Source organism: Fragaria vesca, linkage group LG4 (genome assembly GCF_000184155.1).
Source record: "Fragaria vesca subsp. vesca linkage group LG4, FraVesHawaii_1.0, whole genome shotgun sequence".
Taxonomy (NCBI): Eukaryota; Viridiplantae; Streptophyta; class Magnoliopsida; order Rosales; family Rosaceae; genus Fragaria; species Fragaria vesca.
In genome coordinates, this window is record NC_020494.1 from 14,129,163 (window position 1) to 14,150,016 (window position 20,854).

Genomic DNA, 20,854 nt, shown 5'->3' on the forward strand with positions numbered 1-20,854 from the left:
TCCGCCGAATTCCAGTTTTCCGACCAGATTGACTTTGTTTGAAGTTTTGGGTGATCTGGCCGGAAAACTGGAATTCGGTGGACTCGCCGGGGATGGAAAGTGGTCGGGGAAGCTGCTGGAGTCCGCTGGGGTGGAGGCGCGCCCTCACCGGTGCCGTACGATGGCGAACGAAGGGAAATCCGCACCGTAAAACGGTGCGGACGTCCGCACCTGAGAATCTTTTAATATATATATATATATACAGTTTCTATTCAGAGCGAAGCTTTGCTCTGAAATGGAGGACAAAGCTGCTAAGGCTGTCAGTTTGTATCATACACGTGTGAAATGCTACAATTTGAGAATGGGATATGAAATTTTCTAGCTATATGTATGACACAGTCTAGTGTTGCAGAATTAAAGATACCAAGTGACACTGAAAAATATTAAGAGTTCAAACTCAGGTAAGGACAGTAGTTGTATTTTTATCAAAATGTAAATTCCTAGAAGAAAGGGTTGGATGACCTACGTCCATCATTAGAATTGTGCATATGGCTACGACTCTCTCGTCCCAAATCTAGAATCTCTTCATATTTGAAAACAGGAATCTTGCCATCGCTGATCAAGCTTGATTTCTCCCCCCAAAGAAGAATTACAAACTTCATGACAGCCTTGGAACAGAATTCTTCTGAAATCCGATCGAATAGTTCAGGATTGTCAATAGCAACTGCAACACTGTCATAGGAAGTTAAACTCAAGAGTCCTGGTGTAACCAAGGTAAAAAGAAAGATGCATGAACATAATATGAAATATAAATACTTTTATTATTTTATAGGTCCAATATTTTTCAATGATCTCAACTTAGCTTCCACTAACTTTGTGGAATAATGGACAATCATATTTTCAAACAGTTATTATTTCAAGAGATATTTATACTGGTAATATACTTGACAGGAAAAGTAAAGTTTCAAGGGAGATTGTCTCCAAACCTATCTGAGTGATCATATATTTGTAGTAACTCTTTGACAGATGACCTTGAACCTCTTACCACATTGATTGCTCCAGTGGCCATTATACCTGAAACAAAAGTTGAATTCTTAGACTGAGGGACACCGCAGTTATTTAATACAGGCTTCAGCCATGCCATAAATAATTTTGGAGGAAAAAACAATGGATGTTACCTAATAATTTGGAAGGTATGATTCATGCACCTAATTATTTAGAAGGTATTCCCTACCCCTAACTCCTCATTATGATTTGTTCTGACACATAAAATATGCACTTGAAATCTGTTCAGACATGCATTCAGTTCTTTTTCTTCTTTTTCATGCACTTGAAATCAATTCACGCATACATTTTTTTGGTCTGTTGATGTATTCAATATTTATCAATAGCAGGATGTGATGAAGCAACAAACCTGAAGAGCATAATGCAATCTATCAGAAGATTCAGAACAATATGGTGGCCAGAGAGAAAATGAGCATACCACATCCTAGAGAAGGTAATACAGATAGCTATGAATAATTGATTCAATCAAACAATCTTTGTTTGCAATTATGCCAAGAAACTGAATACCTTGATCTGCAACAAGCCAACGACATGAGTTCTCAGCAAAAAGTGCAATTTTTTCTTCAGGTCGCACCCCAACAACTCTTAGGCCTTCAGAAAAATCCAAAATTTCCTTCTCAAGCTGCAGTTTGGAAGAACCCAAGGATAAAAGCTTTATGCATCAGTAAAATGCTTTACAGAAATGACATTATAATTAAGTAACCGTAGGAAACCACAAAATTAATTTAACAGACTAAATTGGAATTGACCAACCAAGTTAATGGCAGTCAAAATTCTAAACAAAAGTGTGTTACACCCCTTGACCTCTTCTGTATTTGACAGCATATTACTATAGATCATAAAAGCTTAAGCTGCTAGTATAAAAACCAAAACTTGTATATCAGGAAAAATATCAACAACACAACTACCAAGCTGCTAACATGCCATTGCCTTTCACTTTCAGCATCTACATTGGGTTCCTTCAACTGTTTAAAGCACTGTGCATTTTGGAAAGGAAGTTTATACTTTATACTATTGATGGGTGATAAAATGATTCTTCTTGTCTATGGATTTATTTGGAAGGAAAGAAATGACATAACCCTATAAGATATTGCAGAGGAAGTGAAATTATTATACAGTAGACGAAGACTATTTGGCATCTATGCGCAATTCATTGTTGAAGCATTTAGGACATTTTTATTCAACCATTTTCATTGATCGGGACCTATGAGCTGTTCATGACTTCATCCCTCAAAAGTTTTCTGGCAAGGCATTCAAGTGATACCTTTCTTCATCAACATAAGTTTATAGTTCCAACAGCATGGAAGTTCATTTGTTCATTTCCGCTTACTAAGTATACTAGTTTCACAAAAGAATCATTCATTTTATCAAGTCCCCCATTTTGGTGAAAATGGAAAAAGATGAAATGGTCACAAATACATAAAATTTAGAGAGACAGTTAAGAGTTAAACAGAAAATTTACCTGTTTATAGGTGAAAGTAGAAGGTGGATCATGGTATGGATCTGTCAATGCTACAAGATCACCATATTTCTCAGACGAAGATTTCCAAATATCAGGAACTGCTTGCCAATCATCATGCACCAAACTGTGATTACCATTTACAGACGCACTTTCTAGGAAAGGTGAATACCTCCGTATCTGCTTTTCCTCTGTCTGCACATAACATTTTGATACAAATAATATAAGTATCCCCTTGCAGGTTTTCAAGTGTATGCCATTCAAGCATTACAACATGACAAGAAAAGAGAGGAATCAGAGTTCCTAACACTGCATACAGCATCTCGGCACTTTTGTATAGAATTGGAATATACAAATAATCAAGCAGCAACACAGACACGGTAATCAGTAACAGACGGGATAATCTAGCAATGAAATTGCCTGCTCTAAAGGGTCTGAAAATATACATAACCATATTTAAATACCTCAAAAAACCTTGGGCAAAAGAAACTAAAGATGAATGAAAAAAAGAAAGGCATATGTGCAGAAGTACCATCTAGCAAGGATTTGAATTTTAACAATAATCAAGTCAGCACCTATTCAGTATAAGGCTATAGGAGACATCTGAAGGCTCTTCAACTGAGGACAGAGTTCAACATGTGGACATATCTCAATGAACTCTAGGCTCTAGCAATCGAAAGAAACCAAACTTCAACAAAGAAACAAAACGAAAAACACAAAATTCCTATAGAGAACAACCGAAACTTCATATTAAGAGTGAGAACAATATGAACAAAACTTGTGTATCAGAATAGATTAATAGAATAATGTCTCATGCAGTCACAGAACTCTAAGAAAACGAAAAAGGGAAAACGCAGTGGAATCTGAAGAGGGTGGTGTCGAAGAATGACCTTTGATTGGCAAAACGCATGAAACGGACGATTGAGAGGAAACCCAGTTGGGGTTGGATAGCGTGCTCTTTGTCTGCTTCTGAGTTTCTTGTGAGAACAGAGGAACTGAAAGGCGTGCCCAGAATCAGAACAAGTGCCCACAATGAACAGGGACGTCAAGAAAGGTGTGGCCATTAGAAGAAGATGAGGTAATAATGGGTTTGATGAGAGCTCTGAATATATTCAGAACAACGAGAAGAAGAAGATGATGAGAGTCGTTCTGACAAGCAAAGATGATGAGAGAGATAGAGAGAGGTACGTGCAAACTGCAAAGAGTGTGAGAGAGAGAGAGAGTGGCAGCTTTTTACCACATGTTTTGGCGGATTAAGAGAGCAAGTTTTCTTTGTTTCGCGGTTGTTTGCTGCTACACACTTGGCCACGTTATATTTTTAATTTTGTTTCGGAAAGCGCCCAAATTCATATTAATTAAATTATCCTAAAGAGAGTGTCTTCAGTTCACTACACGACATGTGATACAATGATCAAGATTAAAGGACCTAATATAAAAATATAGGTGATTAAATATATAAATTATTATAAACGGTTAAGATTACATTGTATATTTACACGTCGTGTATACAAGAATTTCTCATTATTTAAGTGATTGTCCATTCTAATGATAATAAGATATGTGACCTCAGTCTGTTCTTAATTTGTGAAAAGAAATTAATTCTTTTGTTTTTCATACAGGAAGAGAAAGAGCACATAAATGAATTTTTTCCAACAACTTTACATTATGTTAGGTAACGTAAGGAAAGCTCTACGAAAAGTTGTTAAAGATTCTGTAATTAGTGTAATAGAAATATAGAATAATGTGTTGTGAGTAATCAATGCAAAAAAAAAAAAAAAAAAAAAAAACAAAACCGAATAATAAGGGAAAGTGATTCCTTTGAAATTTAGAATGAACCATTGTCCCTCCTATTTTCCCTTCTTTTCTTTCTTTTAAAACTCAAAGACAATTTTATCATTTATACTCAAATAGAGGATACAATACGAATCGATCCGTTGTCATGCATACAGAGGACAAACAAGATCATCTGATTCTTATGAGGATTGTATCCTCATTACAAATTCCGGCTCACAATGAGCCTACAATCTAATAGCAAATAGATCATATGCAATTGTTTCTAAACAAACTAAAAGCAAGAAAATAAAGCTACCCCATGTGAAAAGCATGGACCAAGAGCAATTGTTCTGAAATAAACAAAAAAAAAAACTAAAATAGCATAAAGGAAAATAGGAAAAAAAAAATTCGAAGAACCTCCTTGCCCTTCAAGCTAGGGCTTAGAGGCGCTACAGGCGGAGTAGGAGTCAGATCTTCATGATTAACACTTTTTTTTGGCTTCGTGTTTTTGGAACCAATGAGACACCCACGTTTCTTTTGGCCTTCAATAGTCAAGCTCAACACTGATGGTGCGGCTCATGGCTCTCTTGGTTTGGCAGGTTTTGGTGGCATTTTTCGAGATCATTTGGGTCAGGTTTTAGGTTGTTTTTCAGGAAATCTTGGTATTGGTACTGCATTAGAAGCTGAGCTACAGGCGGTCATTCACGCCATTCAAATGGCTTCGCAAAGAGGTTGGCATTCTCTTTGGATTGAAAGTGATTCTACTTTAGTGATTCATTTTCTTTCTTCATTTCAAGTGAATGTACCTTGGCGTTTCATTACTGAATGGTTTAATTGTCGGGCTATTCTTGCTACTATGACTGTTAAAGTATATCATATTTATCGGGAGGGTAACAACGTTGCTGACTGCTTAGCTAATTTTGGTACGGATAATGCGGGAGTTCATTGGTGGGATTCATGTCCACCTTGTGCAATTACAGCTTATTCACTTGATTTAGCAAGATTTCCCAACTATCGTTTTAGTTTGTGATCTTATAATGGTCTTTTGATGTGTAACTCTTTGGGCAACAACAACGAATTTGTTCTTCGTTGTTCATTGTCCTTAGTAGATCACAGGTTTTTGTGTTGTTCTTCTTTTTCCGGGATGGGTTTTGGTCAATGTCCCCATCTCCCTTTATGTACTCTTTTGTTTCTCTTTTTTCAATAAAATAACTAGAACCGGGCGTAGAGCTGAGCCTCCCAGCTTGGCTGGGTTCCAAACGCTAAAAAAATAAAATAAAAATAAAAAAATTGCAATCAATGCCATCTCAACTAGTTCAGGGTTAATTGTGGGTAGGGGCGGATCTAGCCCAAGGCTTAACTAGGTTGGAGCTCAGGTCAGATTTTGATATATAAATTCACAGTATATGTTCACCTAGCATAAAAGTTGACATAGGAGGTTTGGTTAAGAATATTTGTAGGTTCCCAGCCCACCTGGGTTTGAGTCACATATATCTCAATTTCTTTTTAGTTTTGCTATCTTATCTTTCTTATTTTTTTTAAATTGTCTTTTCCCTTAATTCTCCCATTGCATTTCTCATTTTCTTTACAATTTTGCATCCATTTTTCTTATTTCTTTAAATTGTTTTTTTTCCCCTTAATTTTCCCAAAGCATAATCATCTCAAATTGGACAATGGGTCTTACTTTTATGCAGTATTGAATCTATTGAGTCTGTAGGGTCTAATGTTCTTTTTTTTTTCCCTAGGATTTTCATATCACTTCAGGGGCGGAGGGGGGGGGGGGGGGGGGGGGAAGGGTTCAAGCCCCACCCAGTTCTTAATCCTAGATTCGCCTTTCTGTTTCGTGAACCAATAGGGCGTCTTCTTTTCTTCTTAGGAGGAGCAGAGACACGATCTGAGAGATTGACAACCTTCGAGTTAGCCAAGGCAAAGGAGGTTGCAGATGCTTGACTAGAGTTTTGAATACCTAAAGAGGATGTGGATGCTAGCATATTTGCTATGCTAGGGTTTTTGCCAAAAGATGACGATGGAGTGATGGAAAACCTATTCTTCGATCCTTTCAAAGAGGGTGAGAGATCAAAGTTTGGGTGCGCAAAGGCCATGAGGATGATTGAAAACAAGGAGATTTGGTGCAAGACGAAGCTTTTTGGGTTTGGTGGCCGTGCTATGGGAGAGAGAGAACGCCTTAGGGTTTTGAGGGTTTGGGTGCGCTCTTCCATTCAGATAAACAATCACGATGTTTTTTAAAAATAATAATATATTCCTCCTATTTTCCCTTTTGTTGTGCTTTGAAGTTAGGAAAACATTTCCTATCATAGGAGCCCTTCTAATGAGGACCACTAAGTTGAGAAATAGTTGAGAACTTTTGACTTAATGGCTTATTAGACCCACTTTTCTATCACATTTTGACATCTTAACCATTCAGTTTCTAGGTGTATGAAAGTATGTCACTCTTGCAAAATTTCAGTTAAATTGTTGATCGTTAAGAGCTAAAACTAGATCAAATAAATGGACGAACTAAATCTGTCAAACATAAACCGTTCAAGTTTATAATTGGTAAATCACACTTATGAATGCTTTAACGATTTTCAATTTGAATGAAAATTTACATATATGATCTACTCATATATACCTAAAAACTAGACTGTCGAGATGTGGATATGAGATCGAAAAGGGGTTGAAACTACGAACTCTTCAACTTAGCGGTCCTCATTAGAAGAGCTCCCTTCCTATCATTATGCTTTCTCAAACACAAGAAATGAACAACTTTCATTTCCTGATCCTTACTTTCCATGAACCAAATGAGGCCTAAGAGTATATAACTCGCTCTTAAAGCCCGTTACATACAAATAAGCTTTTTTTGTTTTTACTTTGTATAGTGTTGAGACTTTTTTATCTTCACCTCTTAAAAATGCTTAGAGAGAGAAAAAAAAATGGAAGAGATGAAATACTTTGTCGGGATCTCATCCGGTCATGGGTGCCAGACTTTCTCCGGTCACCGACTGCCATAATTTCTCTAGTTGCCAGATTTCGATCACCGGTTGTCGAACTTTATCTACTCGTAACCGGAATCTCTTGACCTACTTTATTGATGTCATCAGAATTTAATTGGACCCTCGCTGGAAACTACTTTACTAATGTCATCAGAATTTCATCGGACCATCGCTGGAAACTAACTGGACCATCGCCGCACGATTTATTGGGGGTCAGTAAATGTCAAAACCGTAAATAAAGGTTGATCCAAGTTCCAAAACTCAAACAAAAAAGAAGTTTGTCACATCAAAAATAAAAGTTACCAAAATTAATACGTTTTTGTATGTGTGGTCCTACGTATTTTTGCTTTCACATCGTAAATTAGCCCCAACCGCCTCTTCCGTTCTTGCCGCCCTGTCCATGAGATGACCCCTAAAAGGAGAGTGTACATTGGCTAGTGGCTTCCCACACAAATATTAGTAACTATGTGTATTCTAAATTAATTATATTAGCCAATTTCAATTACTGTGTATTTTGCTAATAAAATGTATGACTAAATTGTCAAAACCGTAAAACTTGATCCAAGTTCCAAAACTCAAACGAAATGGAAGATCTCGACTTATCAAAAATAAAAGTTGCCAAAACTAATACGTATCTATATGCATGTGTCGTCCTCGATCAATTAATACGTATTTTTGCTTCACATCGACCACCTCCCCCGGTACGATCTTTTAGGTACTCGGTCATTAACTTTGATGGTAGCTCAAGCTATTCTCAATGTCTCATCACTCTCGCCCTCTCGCACTATTGACCAACATTATAAATAGGAAAGGCATGCAGAGTACAAATCCACAAAAGCAATTCGATCAGTAGGTCGACAAAGTCCTCTATCCACATTGAAATGGCCTCATCAAGCTTGTCACCCAAGCTCACTACTCATGTTTCACTTGTTTTGTTGGTTGTAACCATTTCTGCATTTTCTGCCCAAGCTCACCAAGTCACCCATACTCTGAAAGGCTACGTCCGAGATCCCTTATACCCTCGCCCCAACACATCATCGACCATTACCAAGACATACTACATTACCAAAACCCCAAACCCTAACTCAATCGTAGTGGCCAGATGGGATTTCATGCTAGCGCCACTAGCTAGCAGTGATCAGGAGAGCAACATGGCCTTTGTTTCGGGAGTCATCACGCCCAACAACGGCTTCGATGATCACGAAAATGACGGGCTGCAGCCGTTAGTGGTACAAGGACTCTTGAATAGCAGCAGCAACCCAGTTGCCAATCTTGTGGCGACGTCCTCAGGTACTCAGCTTGCTCAGGGAATTATTTCTCTTACTCGAGTCGTTGGCTTATCCTTATCCTCTAGTGAGCTGCTATCAGTCGCCGGTTCAATTTCTTCAAGTAGTTCTAGCTAGGTAAGCGATTATAAGTACTCACACATACGTACACAGATGTATGCATGGATCTTGAGCTCATGCTCATGCATCTAAGCTAGTTCTTTGTTGTGTATAATAAATAAATGATGCATATATGGACTAAATAACTAATAATGAACAACGTACGCGCCCTCCTCTATCATAATGGACATGGAGTTCATGGCGGTTGTTGTTGATATATCATCTGTAAAACTGGTGTGTAAGTGATTGTAAACAAATAAATGAATGTTGTTTTATGGTGAATAATGTGCAAGTCAATGTTTAATTACATGACTTATTGAGCTTTCAGCACCAGGTGAAATACAATGAAGCTTCATTTTATGACGAACAATTGACAGTAGCCTGCAAACCACCAAAGTGACCAAACAATTTAAGCTTCATTTCGGCCGACAGAGTTGATCGGTCAACTCATATAAGGAAAGCTTGGGTTAAACTGTGAATGTACTTCTTACCTAAAGGGATATTCAAAGGGTAAAAGTACCAACACTGAGGGCATCATGCTTAAAGTTCAACCTTGTAACATGACACACTCGTCATCATCAGATGAACATCCAAAAGAGGTCTCAAAGTAACAGAACCAATCTTGTACGTGCTCAGTCATATCTACTTTAACGCTGGGTAAAAATTTGAAGCCTTCAAACGTCTCTTTCCCCTTATAAATTAACCCCGTTGCAACAGTACTATTGTACAAACAAAACCGTCAAAAGTACTCAATTTCTTCTTAACCAATGGCATCTTCGATCATGACCGATCAAACTCGTGGCCTTAGCACCATCACTGATAATCTATTCCCAAATAGTTTTTAACTTTCTATATATCTACAACTCTGCAAGTAGATAAAGGTTTGCTAGGTTTGTTTTATAGAACAAATGAGTATCTGGCATAACATATTACAATTACAACAGTAAGATAAAGATGGATGAGTGCTCTACTCAAACCTGACGTTACATGAAAAGTGCTGCCTTACTGACAGCACATCCCCTCACTTGCAAGTATGAAGTAACAAGAAATGCTCCAATTTACTACATTCTTGTTTGCCACAAATTACAATATGTCACAGAGAGATGTTACAAATATACAGGTTAACAAACAAGATCATAGCCAGCAGGAGGGTAAAGTCTTGGTCTGGGCTATGTATTACGAAGGCTACTACACAACCTTTCTTTTCGGACAGGTGACTGATTCTACTTATATTAGTATACAATAGAATCCTCGCAAGGATTATTTCTTGTACAGTTCCTCTATTTGTTCCTTGTACTGGGCCACAACTTTGTCTCTTCGAATTTTCATAGTTGGAGTCATCAAACCACTATCAATCTGCAATAAAATCGTATCATAAATCAGCCAACCAGTCAAGTCTACCACCTGATAAATGGGATGCAAGCATTGATATTTACCGTAAAGGGCTCGTCCACAATCAAGATTGGTCCAATTTGAAATGAACATCCTGAAGTCCTGCATGAAATAGAAGGAAGGTTATACCAAGTCTTGCTTCATCCACGGTCTCGACCTTCGAGAGTATCTGGAATGCATGAATCTCACCCAGATGCAATAAAACTATTCCTTTGATACTACCAACCTCATTTTATTCTATTTCTAAACTGGAACTCAGCAATAATGATTTCAAGAGAAACAATAAATATTCTAATTCTGACGAGAATCTATGCCAGTTACTAATACCTGTCCTCATAGGCCGTAGTTCAGGTTTCTAAGAAACCTATAAGATTTTTCAGATACTTTGACTTAATATTTATTCATAATGATCATATTGTGGCAATTATTATTTGATTGTTTATAAATATGACCTTTTAGTTCTTGTCGAAACATGACTTAGCAAAAAAGCATAGGACAGATCAATAATTCAACTTGTTGAGCCAAGGTGTTGCATGCATAGTACCCCAAATCCATCCATTATCCAAAATAGCCGAATAAAGAAATATTACCATTTTTTCAGTTCTTCATACAGCAAGCCTGTCAATTTGTCCTTACTCAGATCAGATATATTGGCATCACCACTAGACGACTTTGTGGCAGCAAGTAAAGCCTCTTCTCTGTTTGGAACAATAATTGCCCCAAGACGCCGTTGATCCTGTACATATTTAAGTTGCATTCAATCAGCATATTACCCTAAAAAGTTGAAGACTATAGACAACTGCAATTCTGAAAGTCAAAAGCATAAGATTGAAAAGTAATTGACAGTAAGCTGCTTAAGTTTAACCTGGCCAATGACAACAATTTGTTGAATTAGACTGCTTCTCATTGCAGCTTCCTCAAGCTCTACCGGTTCAACGTTTTCACCTATTTTTCAAACAAAAGTTAAATACCATAAATATGTTAAAGATTAGGTAACACATTGATACACAGATTAGATCGTTGCATGCTATATTTAGTAGTGGAGTTCAACTGGAGTAGTTTTACTTTAGGTCTGTTTTCGGATCTTTGAATATAAAAATAATAGTTGACCGACATCAGAAAGAAAGAGCTTTGCAATTATGGTAAGCTAACAAATTTAACATCAGAACTAAAAATCTAATAAGTAAAGGATCTTATTATTATTATTTTTAATGAATAATTAATTGATAACAGAAGCATAGAAAACGTTGAACAAAATTGTGTACTCTCATGTGACACAAAATTTTTGTTCGATAAACACAAAAATATCCATGTGACATGTCCATTCAATATGACTACCACTACAACACCCACCACCATAATCAGTTCTAGATCATGCAAAGATATGAAGCATTGTTACAATATATCTAAACAAAGTATAGTGCAATAAGCAAAATGAAAAAACAAAAATTGTCAAAAGTTAAATCAACCAAGAATTGCAACTCATTTATAAAGCCAAAAAACAAGCAAAGCAGAGAAACACGACCTATAAGAACAGAATTACTGAATAACCTAAGTTTTCAGAACACATAAAGTCGTTAGTGCAACCGTACAGCTGATAAAGATTCAAGTGAAAAATAATTCTCTATAAGGATAAGTATATAAAATCATAAACTGAAACATGCAAGCATAGTCAGAGAGAAAACAGGGATGTGTACTAATAAATGACTGTCATTCAACACCCTAATTTACTTTTAAGGACAATACTTTTGTATCTCCAATAATTTTCATGAAATTTACCAATCATTTTAACACAATAATGCTACTCTTAAAATTACCACCCCATAGATGTGAGATAAGTAAAATTCCTTTACAAGTAAAATGTTTAGAATCACGCATATTAGGCTAAACAAACCTGTTGAAAGCACTATAGTATCCTTAGCACGACCTTCAAGGACAACAACGCCTCCACAACTACGGCTTCGACCTATTGAGTGGTGAGGAGCAATCCAACCAATATCTCCAGTATTAAGCCAACCATCCTCATCTAATACTTGCTTTGTAGCACCTGGATTCTATTTCATACATTACAAATGTCATTTTTTTTTAATTCCTGATAAATTAAAAGAATCATGGTAATTCAAACAAAGATTTTTCAGCTATGAAACTAGGAAGTAGGTAATTTCAAGTATTGTGGTGTGTCTATACAAACACATCTTCTAAATATCTTTGTTCTAAATTACATATGCACTTGACTTATCAGCGCAAGCAGAGAAGAATGGAAAAATACCTTCACTGACATTCGTTCACAAAAATATAACACCAGAAGTTGCAGCTCATTACCTACTTTCCCCTAGTTTAAAGAAATAGAACTTATATCTATAATATGACTAAAACCTTCAGTATATCCTTCAACAATTTAAATTCTAAAGAGGATTTTGATAAATAATAATAACGATACCTTGTAATATCCTTTCATCACTTGTGGACCCGTGACTTTTACAATGCCACTTGAACCAGGTGGGAGAACTTCATCAGTTTCAGAGTCTACAACTTTGAACTCTGTATGTCGAATTGGATGCCCAACCGAACCAAGAACCTTCAAAACATTAAATCTGTGACATTGTCATACAGTGCTCCACTCTATACAGGATATGATTGACAGTATGATGAAATTGATACCAGAAGAAAAGGTCTGTCAGAAAAGATTTAAAAGTGAAGACTTGAGAACACTTGAGGATTTCGTTATACAATCGAGATTATATATGACCTAAAAAGAAAAATTCAATATGCCAGTATCTATTACACAGGGAAACCGTTATGATTAGTGAGCTTTATGTCTTTGCCACATTTAGTATTGATTCAAAAGGCTTGAGTTCGCAGGTTTCGAACACACCAGCATGTATCAAGTAAAACTCAACAACACAAAATAACATTCCCCTCGACATATAAGTCCTCAAAGCTGACCTATCTGGGCTCTACATTTCAACAATTGAAATTACCAGAAACAGAAATCATGATGATGATCATGATACCAAGAACCAGGCTATGATATATCACGCTAAATTTCCCATTGAATCTTAAAACTTCAGCTATCAAGAGACAACAGCAACAATGCAAATCGAACACTACAAAACATACACTTAACCTATCACCGCTTCAAGATCCCAACCAACAATTTCTCAACTGGGGCTAGAGGTTCGACTGAACAACAGCTTTATTGTCATCATCAAATATTTTCTTGTAACTTTCAGTTTTGATCCTATAGAGAGTACTAGATCGTTTACTTCTGATTTTTTCAATCTATATAATCAAATGCACTATCACAGGTGTGATTTACAAACATTTCAATGTAAAATTAAGTTACATATCTTACATTACAGTTTGGTCTTCGAGCAGCAATAACAGGAGAACTCTCTGTTAAACCATATCCGTTCTGCACTTTTATGCCAATTGCCTGCAAATGTGGAACACTTAGATGACAGGAGCTGATTATCTGGACTTATTTGGCCAAAATAATTGGTGGGAAAGTTCAACCTCAAAAAATTTATCAACATGTGATGGCAAACTACCTCCTCCACTGATGCCAGCCTGCAGGAAGCCAAAAAAGTTCTGGTTAGTCCCCTACCTTTGCCCCAATTAATACTATAGAATGAAATACAACAATCCAGAAAACTGACAAGATAATAAGTTGGTTGTTGTAAACATGGAAACTTCTGCTGATGAGGAAACAAAATGTAGCCAATGACCTATGAAACTTTTCTGGAAACTAGGATTGATTCAGTTCCGCTTATGCAAAATATTTCTATGAGTAACTAGAGGCTACAACCTATGAAAATGAATCACCAAATAATAAAAGGAGAATCCTGATATTTGAACCTGAGTACAATAAATAAGTTAACAAATAAGAGCACCTTACAGATTGCATTGATCGACAAAAGCAAGCCACATGATACATACTTTTTCAATGAAAAGAAGATTGCACAACAAAGAACTGAGAGCTGACCTGACTTGTCAGTCCAAAAAGTAAGAGAAATAACCTTTGATATTCCAATAGCAGAATGAATTTTACTATAGACTAGTTTCGTTCCCAACATATGCAAAGGCAATAAAATTGCAGCAACAATCCTTGCCCACAACCAATCTGCTAGTGCAGCATAATACGAAGGCTGCTTCTGGTTCCTTGTCAAATATGTCCCCTGTGAACCACATTGAAATCATCCAATGCAATAAGTTTGAGTGGGACGCCAGCTGTTTCTCACCCGACATGATAGTCGGGTGTGAAACAGAGAATTAGTTTGATACGAGGAAAGAAATTAAGCAAGTGTTGACCAATGAATGTTTTTAATTTATGTGCTTAAGATATCCCGTGAGGAAAAAAAAAGTAGCTCTATTTAAACAACACAAAAAGGCATAGTATTTGAACCTCATAAATTCTCTTGAACTCCATGTATGCCAAACTGATCCTTAGGAATGAAAGTGCAATAAGCTTACGAGCTTTAGAACTTGAAGATATCTGTTTCTGAATCCCACTGCATTTAAAATAAAGTTAGTTAAACAGAACTAAGTGAAAAATGTAGGGGTAGGTAATATTGTAGCACTTAATAGGTCTGGATAAACAAAACCTAAGCAGGGTTCAACACTTCTTGCTACGATTATAACGTGAAATTTCATGTTGAAAAACAATTAGGTATATTGTTCAGAATCAAGATAAGCTAGATACTGTTACTTAATGTTCCAAAGGACCTAACTAAATGCTACAGAAGTTCTTTTCATCAATAAAAAGCACAGCTGCAGTAGCATGAAAAAGACAAAAAAAAAAAAAACATACTTGTAAAGTGTCTCGTACACCAAAGGAACTGATACCACATACTTTGGTTGATAATGTCGCAGATCATCCTATCAAATAGTGATAAGTATCAATTCGAAGTTTAGAACATATAACTCATAACAATATCCCTAAAATGGGATTAAAATGAACAGCTTCTGCAAGTATTATGGCAGTAATAATATCCTTCTACTGCAAAAAGTTACGGTAAATTAAAACCATAGAAATAGTTGTGAGGTTAAAGGAGAAGCTAAATGCATGCCCTCCTTATGATATACTTATAGTAGTCTGTGGGAACAACATTTCAGATACTGAAATCACATTTCCTAAAAGTCTAATAATACTAAAGCAAACAGCATCCTCTCATGAATGAAAATCAATACTTTCAAATAATCAATACCTTCAAGTTCTTCACAGTTGTATATACTTGCTCAACTCCATATGTAAAAGTGAAATACTCAGCAGCTCGTTCATAGGCATGCCATGGTGGAAGCATACTGAGAAATCGGTCCCCAGGTTCAGCAGGTACAATATCCCAGAGGTTTCTTACCTGTGGAAAAGAACGGAAATATGTCTCAAAACATAATTGATAATTATGAAGTAACACAAGTGTTAATACATAGCCAAGAACACGAGGTAGAAACAACAAGTATCAGCTTCACTTATAACAAATGAAAATGGGGTCAAAATATAAAAGAGAGGAAGAAGAGGCAACAAAGGGGGAATCAGGTGATTGATCTGCACCTACAGACGATCATTTTCATATGAAACGCAACTTAAAGTCCACAAAAAGAAACACATCACAGTGTCACTTAGATGATATTAAGATTTTGTATCCTTTGAGATATGGCACTTTTGTGTACATCACTACATCATATATAACAGAATGATGACTGTATTCAACAGTACAGTTTACCTAACAAATAAAAACAGTAAGATTGGAATAGTTTGCTAGATGCAGTAAAAACTTTAAATGTATACCAGAAAATAGTACCATGACTATCTAAAACACAAACCTGATGTAATAGATTTCGATGAGTAAGCATGACACCTTTCGGATTGCCAGTTGTTCCACTTGTATATACTAGTGTAGCAATATCATTTGAATTGATGGCTTCATGTGTATAGTATTGCCCTGCAATTATGCCACATATGCATCGGTCACATACACATTATATTCCAGTCGCAGAAGGATGGATATTAGATCAAGGGAAGAGGATAAGTGGAAATTTATAGTTTGACTTATGCATGCTCTATGTAGTTTAATGTAGTTTAACATGAAAAAGGGAAACCTTGATAAAACATATAGATGACATACGTGCATCACTAGCATTAAGCAAACGCTTGCGGCTTTCTTGTCCCAAATCTAGAATATCCTTGTAGTTAAACACAGGGATATTTTCCTCACTGGCCAGGCTAGACTTCTCCCCCCACAGCAGAATTACAAATTTCATGACAACCTTGGAACAGAATGGTTCTGCAATCCGATTGAACAATTCAGGACTATCCACAGCAAGTGCAACACTGTAGCAGCAATAAGTTAAAAACTCAAGATCAGTCCATGCTACTATCAAGGAAAAAATATACTGGAACATGATGCATTTGTGTATGTCCAAGTGGTCTATAATGATCATTGATCAACCTTCATAGAATAAGAAATCGAAATCAACCTTTATTGTCAAACAGTAATAACTTCAAGACTGTGAATTAAAATAAATAACGATAACTATCTAATTCAATGGGACTCCTTATATACTTTGTCATTATTCTGTATTCAAGCAAATACAATTTTTAGTGAAAAATGCTTGATAAGAGATTAGTCCACCTCCCCGGTCCCCCTTCTCTCTCTCTCTCTCTCTCTCTCTCTATATATATATATATATATATATATATATATATGCCTTCAGGCTTTTAAACAAGTATCAGACAAGAAGAATGGGTGTAAGCAGCCTAGTATAAGCCTATAATATGTTTGAACTGTACAAATCAACAAAGAACAATGAATAACACTTAGAGACCATGTTATGCATCAAGTTGGAATGAATTACAGAAATGCACTTCTAGCATACAAACTTCTTAAAAAAATCATTAATTAATTCAGAAATGATGGTCAGATGTCTAGCACAAGAACATATAAGCGAATGGATAGCTATTACTGAACCTTTCAGAGTGATCGTATATTTGTAACAATTCTTCAACTGATGACCTTGAACCTCTTACCACATTGATTGCTCCAGTGGCCATTATACCTAAGCCAGAGTAAAAAAATAAAATAAAATGAGGATGGAGATATGAACTCTGGAGACTGAGCTACTATTTACTAATGATATGTAATTGAACAACTAATAATAAAAAATATCATGTGTACAAAATTTATATTACTTTAGTGTATTCATAGAAAAAACATAAAAAATAAAGGTTCAGTTCACTATTTCCTATGAAGAAAGTACGCAGCTAAGTATTATCACATCCAAACTGAACAAATAAACTTTCGACCTTACAATTTAAAGTTCATTCAGAAATTGATAGGTTTTCGGATGACCATGTAGAGATTGAAGTGATAGCCATTGACACACCCACCAGATTAAAATTGTACTTCCCCAATGTACAATAAAAGTTCAGACCCAAGAGATCCAAGTTTATTCTATAAAGTTATACAAATTGCTTGCCATAGGGATGGGTGGATTGACAACCTCATACATGCAACACAACTTGAGTATGGGTCTATACACTCTAAGAAGAATGCAATTTTACATTCAAGTATAAAATAACTACTTGACTCCAGTTCATCCATTATAATAACTCAAAAGCAACAAAACACATTGCCTCTCCCTCAAACCATGCCCTTTTCTGGCTCCAAAGGATCTATATCTCTCATACTGTCATACATGAGAGCATTACATGAACCTGGATAGTCCCAATTCCAATCTGACTTCCTTAATCGTTTTCCATAAAGACTGAGCAACAGGAAACTGAAGCAAACACATGCATCATGTTCAAACTATCAGCTGCTCTTTGACACACCAACATGAAGACACCATTTTTCTCACTCATAAGCATCAAACAAGACCATCCTTCCCTTAAATGGCAGATACATTTCTGTTACATTTTTTACAAAAGCTGAAATCGAATTGCAGAGACCCCCCTCTGGGGACCTCCAATAGGCAACAGAAATTCACAGTTAAAAAAAAAAAAAAAAAACGTAGTAATTACTTCAACTGCCTGCCAAATATTTTAAACACTGCAGCTTTCATCAACAAAAGGAGCTGGACAAACTAAAGACCAGTTATATTAACCCACAAAGTATCCGAAGTAAATCTTTATAAATGCTATGTGGTCAAACCCCAAGCATAAATCATATCTAAATAATGCAATACACAATAGCTTAATGCACCTTTCTTAGGAAACAATGCTAAGAAAATATTAATCTCATTAAGAAGTATTAACAATAATTATTTGCATACCCTGATCTGCAACAAGCCAACGACAAGAATTATCAGCAAAAAGTGCAATCTTTTCAGCAGGCTTTACTCCAACAATTCTTAGACCTTCCGAAAAGTCTAAAATCTCCTGTTCCAGCTGCAATTTCAAAATATCCAATTGATTTATAAATATATACGGTACAACGGTTTTCTTTATTAAAGCTGGAAGACTGACACTCATTGGAAAAGTTGAACATCATACTAGTAAAACAAAGCAAGATTAAGAATCATTATGAAAGCAAAATCCCCTCCAAATCAAAGCAAAGAAAAATCCAGGTATTTTTTTCTTTTTAAACTAGAAGAATTTGCAGGCTATGCTACCAGAAGGCACAAGAAAACCATGCTTTCCAGCACAAAGAACTTCTGGTTTCTGAAACTTTTGAATATAGAGGAAAATGGATGCAGAGGATTCGAAGAGAAAATGGTCCGATATAACAAATATTGTAGATGGCTGAAAAAGGAAGGAAATATAACCTGTTTATAAGTCATATTTGACGGTGGATCATGGTATGGATCCGTTAATGCTACATGATCCCCATATTTCTCAGCTGAAGTTCTCCAAATGTCAGGAACTGCCTGCCACTCATCAGCTACCAAGGCATCATTACCATCTAGTAATGCACTTTCTAGAAATGGTGAGTACTTCCTTATCTGTATTTCCTCTGTCTGTAACAAAATAATTTGGGTATAAGATTGTATACATTTCAGAACCTTCTAGCTGTCTTACAAGGCAGATTATAAATTGGATTTAAAGCTGCTTTCTTCATTGTGATTTCACTGATGTAATATCTTTTATCTAGTTTGTTTGGGTTTTGTCATAAACAGACCCCTTTGTAAATCAGAACTCTATCAATTAAACACAATTTTCTATCAAAATAGGAAAATCATGGAAAGACTGGCAGGGCAGTGTAGCTCAAACACAGTCAATGATTACAAGGCAGGTTATATCTCACCAGCACTGGTAACACTGAAATACTGTGTGTGCACACAAAGTATACTAATTCTACACATTTACCAAGTAATCCATCAAGTTGCAATTCCTGTCAATGCAAATTTAGAAAAGGTAGAGAATTGTGAGAAGGGTAACCTTAGATTGGCAAAAGACACGAAACCCACTATTCTGAGAAAACCCAACTCGCCTCCCATGGCATTTTCTATGATGAAAGACTTGTGTCCTTCTGAACTTGCAGTTGGGAAAAAGTAACTGAAGGGCCTGCCCGCAATCAGAAAAGCTCAACTTGGGCACTGACGAAATGGTAGCCATTTGACTTGCTCCAAGGAAATGGTGGGTTTAGCACAGAGGTGCAAGCATAGGTGTTTTTCTGGGTCTCAACGCATGACTTGTACACGTTAAGAAGAAGAAGGAAAACAAACAACAAAGGTAAGAGACAAGAGAGGTTGCGGCAAAGTGTGAGATAGGATGGGATCTTCTGCCGTCTAGAAACAAAGGGGAACAAGGACGGGGACTCGGTTTTTCTCAAGGTCTGATAAGGATTGCATGAACTACTCTGACAAAGTGACAAGTATGCATCTGCTTCCTAAAAGTCAGAAAGACATTTTTCCTATTCAGTCGGTGGATGAGTGGATCCATTGTTTCAGTTTGTGTCGGATATGCGGAAGTGGCCGACGGAACGGGCCCCACAGGTCCCACGTACCGGTCCAATAATACCGATATTCTCTTCGCATACTAATCTCGAAACCTTTTATGTAAAACCTCTTACCCGTTTCTCCACCGGATTACTAAAATAGGAAGTATCGGCATTACAAAAGACGGGTCCAATAATACCGATATTCTCTTCATACACTAATGTCGAGACCTTTTATCTAAAACCTCATATTCATTTCTCCACCGGATGACTAAAATAGGGGAGTATCGACATTACTGAAAGTAATTTAAATTTATTTAGGGTGGTTTACATTATCTGAAAGTTCGAAACTTATTTTAAAGAACTAATTTCAGTTTACCCCCATCAACTTTAGGTCGATCATCATGTTAGTTCTTTTTCTTTTAATTTCATCAAAAACACCCCTCAACTCTTAATTTTCATCAGTCGTGTCCAAAACTCCGTTCTCCATCTAATTCACCCGTCAAGTGATGATGTGGCATCAAGAAGAAAGTCAAATTCTGAAAAAAATTAACCTTTATGACCATTTTTCCCCCATATCGATACACATCTCCGTTTTCATCACAACCCTCTAACCTTAGTGATTTTGGTGGGATTGAATGCAATTTGTCTATTTTGCCCTTTTTCTATGGGCCCAACGACTTCAAATTTGGTTTTCTTCTTAATGCAAGTCATCACATGACAGAAGAATTGGATGGAAAACAGATATTTGGACACGACTGATGAAAATTGGAAATCGAGGGGTGTTTTTGATGAAATTAAAAGAAAATGGACTAACACGATGATCGACCTAAAGTTGATGGGGGTAAACTGAAATTAGTATTAAACGCAATGATACTTAAAGATAGTGACCCCATTATCACGCAAAGCTGCCGGCCATAACGGATTCCGGTC

The 20,854-nt window shown here is 36.4% G+C and overlaps 2 protein-coding genes across 2 annotated transcripts in view; both read right to left on the reverse strand.

Annotated features, from left to right (window-relative positions):
- Positions 1-3,680, reverse strand: part of LOC101299080 (probable acyl-activating enzyme 16, chloroplastic-like) — a 12,197-nt gene extending 8,517 nt beyond the window's left edge. Inside the window, exons 1-5 of the mRNA XM_004296920.1 lie at positions 3,394-3,680; positions 2,507-2,698; positions 1,552-1,666; positions 966-1,053; positions 506-711 (exon numbers count right to left, since the gene is read on the reverse strand). Coding sequence (XP_004296968.1) covers positions 506-711; positions 966-1,053; positions 1,552-1,666; positions 2,507-2,698; positions 3,394-3,567 — 775 coding nt within the window. The 5' untranslated portion in view covers positions 3,568-3,680. The remainder of the gene's footprint in view (positions 1-505; positions 712-965; positions 1,054-1,551; positions 1,667-2,506; positions 2,699-3,393) is intronic.
- Positions 3,681-9,527: 5,847 nt separating this feature from the next.
- LOC101298216 (probable acyl-activating enzyme 16, chloroplastic-like) lies at positions 9,528-19,898 on the reverse strand. The gene is made up of 18 exons (XM_004296917.1): positions 19,423-19,898; positions 18,810-19,001; positions 18,318-18,432; positions 17,015-17,102; positions 16,172-16,377; positions 15,870-15,988; positions 15,254-15,403; positions 14,857-14,924; positions 14,452-14,557; positions 14,066-14,224; positions 13,563-13,616; positions 13,402-13,482; positions 12,487-12,624; positions 11,941-12,100; positions 10,912-10,991; positions 10,637-10,782; positions 10,091-10,148; positions 9,528-10,010 (listed from the first exon to the last, which is right to left on the reverse strand). The coding sequence occupies exons 1-18, from the start codon at positions 19,597-19,599 to the stop codon at positions 9,915-9,917; spliced, it is 2,193 nt and encodes a 730-aa protein (XP_004296965.1). The 5' UTR covers positions 19,600-19,898; the 3' UTR covers positions 9,528-9,914.
- Between the last annotated feature and the right edge of the window lie 956 nt (positions 19,899-20,854).

What these genes read in the sequence shown, in the direction of transcription:
- LOC101298216 (XM_004296917.1), bottom strand. Translation starts at nt 19,599, where the DNA reads ATGGCTACCATTTCGTCAGTGCCCAAGTTGAGCTTTTCTGATTGCGGG. An exon ending in CAAATATGACTTATAAACAG is followed by an intron (nt 18,433 to 18,809) that starts GTTATATTTCCT and finishes TTGAAATTGCAG; the next exon opens with CTGGAACAGGAGATTTTAGA. An exon ending in AAATTGTTGTCATTGGCCAG is followed by an intron (nt 10,783 to 10,911) that starts GTTAAACTTAAG and finishes AAATATGTACAG; the next exon opens with GATCAACGGCGTCTTGGGGC.